The sequence below is a fragment of the Odocoileus virginianus genome, chromosome 15, assembly GCF_023699985.2.
Source record: "Odocoileus virginianus isolate 20LAN1187 ecotype Illinois chromosome 15, Ovbor_1.2, whole genome shotgun sequence".
NCBI classification, from domain to species: Eukaryota; Metazoa; Chordata; class Mammalia; order Artiodactyla; family Cervidae; genus Odocoileus; species Odocoileus virginianus.
The window spans coordinates 33,806,144-33,818,917 of NC_069688.1; the positions used below are offsets into that span (position 1 = coordinate 33,806,144).

The 12,774-nt window shown below is 40.7% G+C and overlaps 1 protein-coding gene across 1 annotated transcript in view; it reads right to left on the minus strand.

Annotated features, from left to right (window-relative positions):
- The window catches only part of SLC30A8 (solute carrier family 30 member 8), a 36,724-nt gene that overhangs the window by 11,586 nt on the left and 12,364 nt on the right, over positions 1–12,774 (minus strand). The window contains exons 3-4 of the mRNA XM_020888658.2: positions 4,837–4,983; positions 1,509–1,662 (exon numbers count right to left, since the gene is read on the minus strand). Of these exons, the coding sequence (XP_020744317.2) occupies positions 1,509–1,662; positions 4,837–4,983 (301 nt within the window). The remainder of the gene's footprint in view (positions 1–1,508; positions 1,663–4,836; positions 4,984–12,774) is intronic.

Sequence of the window (12,774 nt, forward strand, 5' to 3'; positions counted from 1 at the left end):
ACTGTTTAAAATGCCACTCTGCTCTCAGTGTCTTCTTCACTTTTATGTGTGAACCTACCTGATTGCATGTATCATGTTACATTGCAAGATAGGTGATACATAGATGATATCTGGGTTTCCTATTGCTGCCATAACAAGTTACCACAAAGCCTTTGTGGCTTAGAACAACATAAATGTATTATGTTATAGTTCTGAAGGTCAGAAAGTGGGCAGGACCACATTCCTTCTGGAGGTTCCAGGGGGAAATTCATTTTCTTACCTTTTCCAGCTTCTAGAGGTCACTTCCGTTCATTGACTCCAGGCCCTTTCCTCCATCTTCAAAGCCAGCCATCATCTTCTCTCCCCTCTGACCTTATGCTTCCCTCTTATAAGGATGTTCGTGGTTATGTTGGGCCTATCTGGATAATCCAGGATAATCTGCCCTTCTCAAGATCCATCCTTAACTTAACCACATTTGCAAAGTTTCTCTTACCATGTAAATTGACATATTCAGGAGTTTCAAGGGTTAGAATGTGGAAATCCCTGGTGGGCCATTATTGTGTCTACCGTAGATGGTAGGTAGGTAGGTAGATGGGTAGATAGATAGATAACAGAGTTTTAAGTAAGGTTACCCAAAATCAGACTATCAAATAAGATAGAGCAAATCAACCAAAAAGGGTCAAAGTCCTGGCCTCAACTCCCCATTGTCGTGAGTAATCAAACAGTTCATCTAGGAAGACCAGACCAATATGGCAATGATCGGATGTCCTATGAGAATGATTTAAGACTGTCTGGATAAGAGAATGGGCCAACAAATGGAAACTAAAGAGAGAATTTAGCTAACACAGCTTAAGGAAGAATTTTCATGCAGTCATAATGATGCAAAGATAAGATAAGTTGCTCTTGAGAGAAATAAATTCCTTGTTATTCTGTTAAAATATATATGAAACTAATGACCATTTTATGGGGATATTGCAAAAGGGAATTCAAAAGTAGTAAAGGGCTGAAGTAAACAAAATTTACGATCCTTTCCAACCCAAGTCTCTGGGAACCCATAATGTGTTCATATAACAAAAACAGGAGAGGGGTAAGTCACATCCCACGTGGAACTGTCAGTTTGCGTGAGAGAGTAGAATGGCTGGAAGCTCAATCCTGGGTTTGGTGGATCTATTTTCAAATCCTCCTCTGCACTACCTCATTGGCAATTTATTTACCCTTACTGAGCTTCAGTTTTCCTAATCTGTAAAGTATTTGTGTTGTGAACATTGAGCTTGATAATGTAGATCAAAAGATCTTAGCAGTCTCTGGCACACAGGAAGCAGTCAAGACGGTAGCTCTCAGAAGCGTTTGTTAAAATGCACGTTAACTAGCACAAGCAGCCTGATCCTTGGTCGTAGAGCCGTGTGAACGCCCTGTCAGGTCTCTACCATCCTCACAAGTGGAGGAGTCAGGAACAAGCAATAACAACAGCAAAACCCCACAGATCTCTGTCCTGACAAGCTTCACGGGCAGCGTGTGGGGCTGCTTACACAATGCTGGCTGCCGCCGCACAGCTGGAAACGATGATCATCAGGGTCGCCTGGATCTGGTCATCGGGGTACAGCAGGCGTTCACATGCCAGGCACACCAGCACACCTGTCACCACCCAGACGCATAGAATGGAGAGCAGGGCCCCAAGGACCTCTAGGGATATGAGCACACAGACACCCATGCACAAAGAATCTGCGAGCCACCTGAATCTCCCCAGGACTCGTAAGACATTAATGCCCCACCTCCCCACCGAAGAAAAGAGCCCTCCCAGTACTTCACTTAGTCATTTACAAAGCAGAAGTGTGGATGAATTTTAGTACTAAGATGAGACACTTTCTTGTTGCATTCATAAAATATCAGTTCATTATGCTCCATATTACTAAGTAATTTTCAGCAAATTTTTAAAGCATATTAATTGCTGCCTGCCCTTGCTGTTTTCCTGAGGGATTTTAATTTAAACAGGTGCTAAAATGATTGAAAGTTATTAAGAGATGAAATAATGAGACACAAAGGGTAAAATGTGTTTAGAAACTCTTAATTCTGCCATAAAACATTTACAACTTGCCAGCACTGTAAAATAGTAAAAAGGGAAGGTTTCAGAGGCTTAATGAAAATGAGTTTCATTTGCCAACCCAACATACTATAAATATAGAGGCAAACTCCAAGGTATGTCAACACTCTAACTGTATTTTATGGGCAAGAGTAAGGAAGAAAAATATCAGAATAGAGACATTTACATGAATGTTTAAAGATAAGACAGTGTTCAAGCTTCCCACTGAGCAAAGCATGCTTGCTTACTTAGAAGCTCCTTTACCCTCACCTTGATCTTTCACTCAACCTTTTAGATCAGTTCTAAAACCCTACAAGGCTCTAGAAACCCTCTGTGAGTCAGTGGTCAGGCACATCCCATAATTTCGACCTTCCCCCCTTTTAAGTAGAGCAGTGTAACATATCATTTCCCAGACTTCAGTTATTTACATATGCAATTTATGATTTTTGCTATATCCACATGCCCCCTGTCTCATGGGTCACTTAACACTCTATTTTTTGATTGAGGTATGGTTTATGGACAAAGTTATATAAATTTCAGGTGTATGAGATAGTGATTCAAAATTTTTTTAAGTTATATTCCATTTATAGTTATTATAAAATATTGGGTAGATTCCCTGTGCTGTATAATATATCCTTGTAGCTTATTTACTTCATGTGTAACAGCTTGTACCTCATAATCTCCTATCCTGATCATGCTCCTCCCCCTTCCTCTCCCCTGCTTTTTTAATTCTTTAGATTCCACATTTAAGTGGTATAGTATTTTTCATTCTCTGTCTGATTTATTTCACTTAGTAGAACATCCTCCCAATCATCCATCCACGTTGATGCAAATGGCAAATTTCCACTCTTGTTATGGCTGAGTAGTATTCCACTGTGTGTGTGTCTGTGTGTGTGTGTGTGTGTGTGTATGCCCATCTTATCTTTATCCCCTCATCTGTTGATGGACACTTAGGTTACTTCCATATCATGGAAATTAAAATAATGTTACTATGGACATTGGGTGCATGTATTAACATTATCTTTACCTAAACTCACTTTTTATACTTAGCTTCTTCCTAAACAAAGTTATCCATGAAGTTATATGTTTGATGTACTAGTTGATTTTCACCTATATGTCTGTGGAGGTGCTGCCTAATATGGTAGCCATCAATCCAATGTGGCTGTTTAAATTTAAAGTAAAATTAAATATCCAGTTTTTCACTAGCGCTAGCCACATTTAAATTGCTCCATGGCCACAGCGTACTATCTATTGTACAACATTTCTCTTGAAACAGAGAGTTCCATTGAGCAGCTCTGGCCTGCTAGAGTGTCCATTCTCACTGACCTCCGTGGCTAGGAGGAGAAAGTTCAAGTAGCAATCTAAATTCTGAGTCCTCCGTGTGTTTACAAAACAGCTTTGACCAATGGTATCAGAAAGGATAAAATGCATGCAAAAATTTATGAGGATCAATAATGGGTACTCAGTCAAAGGTACATGTTTTCCAAATGTAGCCCTATTAGGGACTGAAAAACATCTTCAAATCACAATGTCACCAAGTCCTTTTATTGATGTTTATTGCCTCAATTCTCCCTCTCCCTCTCTTTCTCTGAATGTTAAAGGAAAGACAGTGCAAAACACCTCTGATGATAAATTGTTTGGCATGAAATTGTTGTTATTGTTCAGTCAAACCAAATCATGTCCAACTCTTCGCAACCCCATGGACTGCAGCAGGCCAGGCTTCTCTGTCCCTCACCATCTCCTTGAGTTTGCTCAACTTCATGTCCATTGCATCTGTGATGCCAACCACCCATCTCATCTCATGAAATTAGAACTTTCTATCATTGTAAGCATGAAAAACCACAGTTCACAATCATCAGGCTACAACCTGTGGTCTGTGTCTAGTGGCACCTTTTAGTGAAGGCTGTCTGTGTTAGCATGTTGGCCAAAGCTCTGCCCTCAGATCTCTTTCACTTTGATTTTCTCAACTGGTGTGAAAATATGGAGTTATAACTCTTAGTATAAATGATTTTTACATTCAGCCAGAAGCTCCTCTTATTCCTCTGACATAAGAAATAATACAGAGGAGGAGAAGTAGAGAGGCAGTGTGTGTTGAAGAGATGGGTGGACTGTAAAAATGAGCCACAGTAAAAATTTCCCTGACTGTAAAGCCTCATCATACCTGGTCCCCTTCCTAGACAAGAGCAAGCCATCACCCCATCAAAGACCTAGCTCTAAGAAAAGAGGAAAAGTAAACTTTCCTCCCCTCTTCCTCCTCTTCCTCCTCCTTTTCTTGTGGCTGTGGATGGTTGTTTGAACAAGATATCCAGCTAAGCCATTCAGTGAATGGCTAAATGCCATGTGAACTGGAAAGTCCATATTCTATCCCCAGCCCCTCTAGGAGAAGTTCTTCAGTCTTTCCAACTCTCTGGGCTCTCTGTGCTTTATTTTGCAAAATGTCAGAAGCTTCACCCCGCCCTCTCTCCCAGATGCCAAGTCATTTAATGAATAACATCATGGCTGTTACCACACACTGAGATCCTTGGGCTGAGGCGGCTGCTAAAATCATGCATGTGTTCCTGTTGTCCCATCGGAGTAGGGGTAACCGCCATTAATCTGGCTGCTGGTGGAATTAGCATTGAGAGCACACAATCCCTTATACACATCTATTTCACTCTGTGCACCGGAGATGTGCCTCTAAGGGATTTTCAAACAAAGCTTGGCTTCATCCCATCCATTTTTATCCTTGATTTGACTGCAGCATTACTCTGCATCGATGCCCAGTTGATGAACTATACCTGCTCGGTGCCATCCAAAGGTTAGCCTCTTGGAGGGGGATTTTGATGACAACCACAGGGAGAAGTGACTGAGCAGGAAACTGGTCAGGTCAACTAAGAGATGGGCAGCATCCGTGATGACAGCAAGACTCCCAGCAATGTGCCCACCTAGGGGATACAGAACAGGACATGGGGTTAGGGCCCCATGGGGCCACCAGATCGTATGTGTACTAAACACAGTTTGGTGAAAATGCCTCAGACTCACAGAACTGAAGATGAGAAGGGGTCTTAACTTGGATATAATCTACATCTTTTCCCTGTTTTGACAAGTAAGGAAACTGAGATTGAGAGGGTGAGTAGAATTTGAATATGTAGAAATGAATTGCACAAGAGAGGCCATTCCTGGGAGAGCTAAGGTACAGAGATTAGAAAGTGGGGCACATTTGAAGAATATTCCAGTTAGATTGGGGCATAAGGATTCAAAAAGGGAAGTATAAAAGGATGAGACTGGAGAGGTGCAGGCAGCATTGAAAGGGTCTCCAGACTGAGGACCTGGACTTTGTCTGTAAACCAGATGACACAGTTTGGCCCACTGATGTGCTGTTGTTTGATGTGTAATTTTACCATAGTCTTCACTACTTCCTTCTGCTCCATTAATTTATCTTAACCACCTGGGCTTGAAATCACTGTCATGAATATTGGGGAGGAATAATAAGAAAGGACAGGCACCTTCTAATGAGATTCTTTTTTAAAATGTTTATTCTATATTGGAACATAGTTGATTTACAATGTTATGTTAGTTTCAGGTGTACAACAAAATGACTTGGTTGTTCATATACATATACCTATTCTTTTCAGATTCTTTTGCCATATAGCTTATTATAGAATATTGAGTAGAGTTCCCTGTGCCATACAGTAGGTCCTTGTTGATCATCTATCCTATATACAGTAGTGTGTTTATGTTAATCCCAAACTCCTAATTCATCTCCCCCCTACCTTCCCCTGGCTTCCCTGGCGGCTCAGACAGTAAAGCGTCTGCCAGCAACATGAGAGACCCGGGTTCGATCCCTGGGTCAGGAAGATCCCCTGGAGAAGGAAATGGCAACCCACTCCAGTATTCTTGCCTGGAAAATCCCGTGGACAGAGGAGTTTGGCAGGCTACAGCCCATGGCATTGCAAGGAGTCAGACATGACTGAGCAACTAACACACACACCTTCCCCCTTGGTAGCCATAAGTTTATTTTCTGTGTCTGCAAGACTATTTCTGTTTTGTAAATAAATAAGTTCATTTGTGTCATTTTTTAAGATTCCATGTGTAAATAATATCATATTTTACTTTCTCTGACTTGCTTCACTTAGTATGATTGTCTTGAATGCAGCAACAATCCAGTAAAGCATAGGAAGAGAACCCAGATCATAGGAGACCTGTCGTGTTGTCTATTTGGTTTGTTCCCTGCACTTTCATTTAGTTCTCAGTTGAGAAAAGACCTCCAACCTCTAAAATAGAAGTCAAAGAACAGCCTTGTCTTTTCTCAAACAGGGCTTGTTGTTTGAGTGCAATAACCTTTATTGCTCTTGTTCCATCTTCCCAGCAAAGTGCATCTGCTGATGGATTAGTCCTCCCAGAAGCTGTTTATCGCCTTGTGTATTGCAAAGTGACAGAGTCTGTCAGTCATCAGCCCCTCCATCATCAGACTCACCTTGTCTCAACTAATGATTTTAAAAAATTACATATAAGGTTCATAATTGCAGTAATCCCCACAGATTGCTGGCTCTAGCTGTAGTTAATAACTGGTTTGTCAAAGTTTAATGGTCTGAAGCAAAATTGTCTTCAAGCTTGTTACTGAGCTGTCAGGGCAAAAATCGGAATGATTCATTAGCCAAAAAGCAACATTTTGCTAACAAATCAGCTGTCCTTCCAATTATCCTCTAATGTTGCTCTGTCTGCCAAACTTGGGCCTGATAATAAAGCTGTGTTAATAATGCATTATTTCTACCCAGAGGAATGACTACATGCAGATAAGCAGCATGCCACAATCTTAGCAATGAGTGATGGTGATGATTCTCTATGCTGGACTAAAATCATAGCTTCAGTCAAGGAAATGACATCTTATAGAAGTTCTTCCACAGACTCAGACGAGTCAGGAGGCACCTGGGAAAGAAAAAGGACTTACTCTGGAAGAAGCATGTTTGTATGGAGATCTGGGAACTGAAAACCATTTTACAATCATCTGAGCTTCTTATAAGAACAGTCCAGAAAATTGTGGGCCCTCATGCTGTATCTGATGGAGTAAATTGTGTTTAAGAGGTCATCTTGGCTGAGTTTGCATTTGCTTCTGAAAGGTGCGGATATTATTGATGATTAATTGAATCATCCAGCTGGGATGTATGGAGCCCTTACTATGCACAGTGCAAGGGTAGGGTATACAAAGATAAATAAAGTGAAACGAAGCCCGGGCCCTCTCTGCAGTGATCTCATTGTTTGATGCTCCCTGTCCAGAAGACAGGCGACTTGAGCAAAGGGATCAGAAAGTCCCTGTCACTGGGAGCCCTGAAGAACTTTCCACAGAAGGGATGAGTAAGAATTAACTAGAAAGGAAGTGTTTTTCAGGAAGAGATAAGAGCAGGAACAAAACCAGAGAGAAATGAAAGATCAGGGCACCTTCGCTGAAAAGTAAAAGGGGGTGAACCTTTGCCGAAAGCAGTCGGTACGGTCAAAGCTATGGTTTCTCCAGTAGTCATGTACAGATGTGAGAGTTGGACCATGAAGAAGGCTACGGGCTGAAAAATTGATGCTTTCCAATTGTTGTACTGGAGAAGACTCTTGAGAGGTCCCTTGAGAGACTGCAAGAAGATCAAAGCAGTCAATCTTAAAGGAAATCAACTCTGAATATTCATTGGAAGGACTGATGCCGAAGCTGAAGCTCCAGTACTTTGGCCACCTGTTGTGAAGAGCCGACTCACTGGAAAAGACCCTGATGGTGGGAAAGATTGAAGGCAAAGGGAGAAGCAGGTGGTAAAGGATGAGATGGTTGGATGGCATCACTGACTCAATGGACATGAATTTGAGCAAGCTTCAGGAGATAGTGGAGGACAGAGGAGCCTGGTATGCTGTAGTCTATGTGGTCACAAAGAGTCAGACCAGACCTAGCAGCTGAAAAACAAGAGGGGTGGCGTGTTGGAGGAATAATGGGCAATGAGATGGGAAGGGTGGCTTGGGCTCTTTGTAAGTTGTCACAACTCATGCTAAAGGACTTGAATATTATCCTGTGGGAGAGAGGGATCTTTTTATGATTTTGAGGCAAGGTTATGTCATGCTCAGGTCTTTATTTAAGCAGGAGACCTTTGCCAGTGATAGGGAGGATGACTCAGAGCGAGGAGAAGCTGGAGGTTAAGAGGCAGCAGGAATAACCAAAGGAAATTGCAATACAGGCATAGCGTGATGCAGCAACTGTCATATTTCTGGAGTACTTGACACATGTAGAAAGCAAGGCACTGAGAACAATGTAGGAGAGGTGCTAAGGACTGACTCCTGGAAACAGACTCTTCTGGGGCCTGGCAGGTGGAGATGACTATAGACAAGCAGGGACGATGTTGGGCCTGGGTCTCAAGTTCACCTCAGATCTGGAAAGTTGGTGTCAAGCACTCATGATGTTTTTCGTGAAGAGCAGAGAAATGCTGGCAGGACTGAGAGAACTCAGTGTTCATCTGACAATTGTAGTCTTGTGTCCTAGTACTAGAGTACTCCCAGTATATGTTGTTAAGTCATATTTTTAAAAGTGTTTGTTTTATAAGTAGCATTATTACGCTGTATATAATGTTATGTCAAAAATTCATGATGTCATTATTTTACAAGTATTTCAAACACATCACAGTTTGCTTTGGCACATTTTCTTAAATTTTTAGTACCAGGAACCTCAAGAAATATAAGTAACCTAAGCCACAGAGACATTCTGGCTCTAGTACAAAACAAGTACCCTTATTAATCAAGCTTGTGGTTCTCACACCTCCCAGATTTGGCTTTCTCTTACTAAGAGAGAATTTTTTCTCCCTCTGAGATACTTACCATCCTCCCCAGCCTGCCGCCAGCGCTGTATTCCTGTCCAGCAAGCTAGCGCTTCATCCTTGCTTAACGCTTAACAGCCCTCCTTCAGGATGTCTTTCCCTGGCCACTCTCATTTTCTTCCAGAAATGGCCACACTTGAGCTTACTTTTGTGGGTTCTCTGTGTCTGTATGTCTGTCTTCTTAAATACGGATGCATATTTACATATGCACTGTAACTCTGCTTAATGGCCTTTCTACAATTAGGACCTTTCATGAGCAATCAGGAAGTATTCCAGTTCAGTAGGTTCAGAGGCCCATTCACAGTGGATACACTGATGCTTGCAGCCTTCTTTAATTCCTTCTTCCTATCTGCTCTGTACCCTGTGGCCAGTTCTTTCTCTGAACACAGCTCTATGACCTTGTTCTCTCCTGTTCTAAATGTCAGTTACTCCCCAAGGCCCACAGAGTAAATCCAGATTCCTCAGCCAGGCCACACAGCCCTCTGGAACCCTCAACCTCCCTTCTAGTTTCATTCTCCACTAACCATGTTGTACCCCGTACCACTGCCTCAGGTTCTCTCAGTTGTTAAGTCGTAAACACCCAACACAAACTACTTTAAACAGCAAAGTGGTCATTTATTGGCTCAAATAACAGAATAAATCTGGGTGGGATTGGATCAGGTACAGCCTAATTGTAAGGGTCAAAAGCTCTGCTCCGGCTCCTATTATTGCTTTTTATTTTTCTGCTGAAGACAAACTTTCTCCCCTTCAGCAAAAAAAAAAAGAAAAAGTGGGTCTCTGAGTTTATATCATTTCAGCATAGTATTTTAAAGGAAAACAAGAGAGCTTTTTTCCAAATCTCCTTGTATAAAGACCCAGAGACCCTGATTTATCCAGCTTGGCATGTTACATCCCACTGTGCCTGTGAACTTGAAGTGCTTAGACCAGAAGGACCAGAGCTGCCACTGAGACAATAAGTATGAGAAAACCTTATTGGACAGGTAATTCCAGTCCTCTGCAAACAGTGCACCCAAATATAGCTACACATCAGAATCACTTGATTTGCTTTGTAAGAATACAGATTTCTTGTCCTGATGCTGACCTACCCACTCAAAATCTCTCCAGGTGAAGCTGATATTTATGATCTCTTGGGCCACATGCAAGCCCCTGAATGTGAAAGACCCTTCTCATCTCCCTCTTCACCACCTTTCAATTTCTTCTCATCCTTCAAGGCTTTGTTCAGACCCCACATCCTGCAGGAGGACCTTCCAGATTACCAAAAGTCATCTGATAACACTACTTGCTTTCTCTGACTTGGTCAAAAATGGTTTTAGAAAGGAGGTGAGCTGTGGGTTGAGGTCCTGAATGATGGTCAGGGTTTTGACGAGTAGAGAGAATGAGAGGGCTTTTCCATATAAATCAAAAGGCGTAAGCAAAGGTTACAGAGACCTTAAAGTACAGTGATTATTTTGCATAGAATGAATAAATAGCTGAAACAGAAGAAACGTCATATAGGGAAGTAGTAAGAGTAAAAGATTGATAGTCAGTTTGGTAGCCAGATGGTGGAATAACTTGAAACCCAAAGTAGAAGTTTTCACTTTGTCCAGGATGCCAGAGTTTTCCAATGTGTTGATCTCTTTTCACCTGGGGCAGCCAAGTAGAGCTTAACACAGAGAAGGCCCCTGAATCAGCCTCTTTCTGCTGAAAGTATGCTTGTCAGTTTATCTCTGTGCTCGGTAAAATTTTCTGTACTTGCTGTGATGGGGAAAAGGTTGTGAAGGACTGAAATGGCAAAGGTGAGACACTGGAGAATTTTGAAGACAGAATTAACACAAAGAGAGCAATGTTTTAGGAAAATTAGCTCAGTATCAATACAATTCAAATTCCAAATGATTTTCTGTCAGTATCCATTGAATTCCTTTACTGACAACATCACTTTCTTCTGACTCTGAAGCCAGATTTTAACTCATAGACTAATTATTAGAAATAAGAAGGAAAGGAGGAGATTGATTTGCTTTCTCCAAGTGAGTAGCATCTCATTTCCCCTCTAAAAATATGTCATTTTAGAATCAAAGTGACAGGGGTGAATGAGAGACCATCTCATTCCAGAATATTAATTAGACATCACCTGGAGAGATTATGTGTCGGTTCTCAGCATCCACGTGATTTCAGGGCAAAGCAATAGAAGAAAGTTGTGGAGAAAACAAGCCAATTTATGCATCCTGCCGAGGTGTGTTCACATGGGGGTGGTGGGTGTGTGTTCAGTCGCCAAGTCATGTCCAACTCTTTGCAACCCCATGGACTGTGGTACACCAGGCTTCCCCGGTGGCTCAGATGGTATGGGATAGGGTGGTACCAGTACTTTATCTGGAAGGTTATGAATTTCCAGAATATCACTTTTTCATATCATGTTTCAAATGGATTCTGTTTTTTAGATTTTCCATTTTGTTGATCTCTTATAAAAGCAATTGAAAATTGTGCAGTCTCATGAATTTCCTTAATTAAAAAGAATGCCTCTCTAGTATAGATATCAATGGATTTCCAGAGGGAGATTTCCAGATTGGAGCTGCTAAAAGTAACCTCTTTGCAGCTCTATGAAGTTATTAAGTCATTCATTCGAAAGACTTACCCTGGTTCTAGAAATTATATGGGATTAATTTTTTTTAATTTGACTAGAAAGTTATTTACCAACTCCGGATTCATCTTGAATTTTATTAAGGCCTAGGCTCTCTTCCCTGATGCTGGGAAAGATTGAGGACAGAAGGAGAAGAGGGTGTCAGAGGATGAGATGACTGGATGGCCTCACCAATGAAACGGACATAAACTTGGGCAAACTTTGGGACATAGCGTGCTGTAGTCCATGGGGTCACAAAGAGTTAGACACAACTGGGTGACTGAACAACAAGCTGTCCTCAAGTTTTCAGTTTTCAAAAGCTACGAAAGTCTATGTGTATAGGTCAGAAGACTCAATAGCTTGAAGAAACAAATTAATTCTGATTGCTTGCTATTGTAGTACAAAAAAATAGCAAATTCTCCTTTAGTCTTAGATTATTATTAATTTAGCACCCATTTGGGGTAGTAAAGAGAAAATGAAGCCAAAATATCAGTAGGAGAATGTAACAAGTAATAGTGGTAAGAGTGGTACTGAAAAATGAAAGTGTTGGTTGCTCAGTCATGTCTAACTCCTTGTGACTACCTGGACTGTAGCCTGCTAGGCTCTTCTGTCTATGGAATTCTCCAGGAAAGAATTCTGGAGTGGGTAGCCATTCCCTTCTACAGGGGATCTTCCCAACCCAGGGATAAAACTCAGGTCTCCCACATTGCAGGCAGATTCTTTACCATCTAAGCCATCAGGGAAGCCCCAAGAGTACTAGTAGCTTATGGCAAAAACTATATAAGTGGTTTATAATATTATTTTAAATTATTTTGGTAAAAAAATTATAAGTAAGATAACATAGCATACCAAAACCTTTGGATTGTTCTTAACTATACATAGCTTTGTTATTAATAAAAAAGAATACAAATATATTAAGTAAGAATATAACTTAAGATATTAAAATATGCAATAAGACTAAAGCTCTGACAAAAGAAACATAGAAGAAGTAAAAATATTTTTAAAGCCAAGGATTGTGAATTAGAAAACAGAAGGAAAATTAAAATAATATATTCAATAAAAGTATTTACCAATAAAATAGACATCTACCAAGTTAAAATTAAGGAAAAGAAGTGAAAATATACAGACAGTATTAAAATGAGAAAGGGACTGGATTAAAGAGAGTACCAATGTGAGATACCATGTTCCATTGTATGATAATAAATTTTACAATTTCTGAGATGAATCAATTTAGAGATTTATAAATAACCAAAATTTACTCAAGAAGTAGAAATTTTTAATATGTCCATGAATGAGAAAGA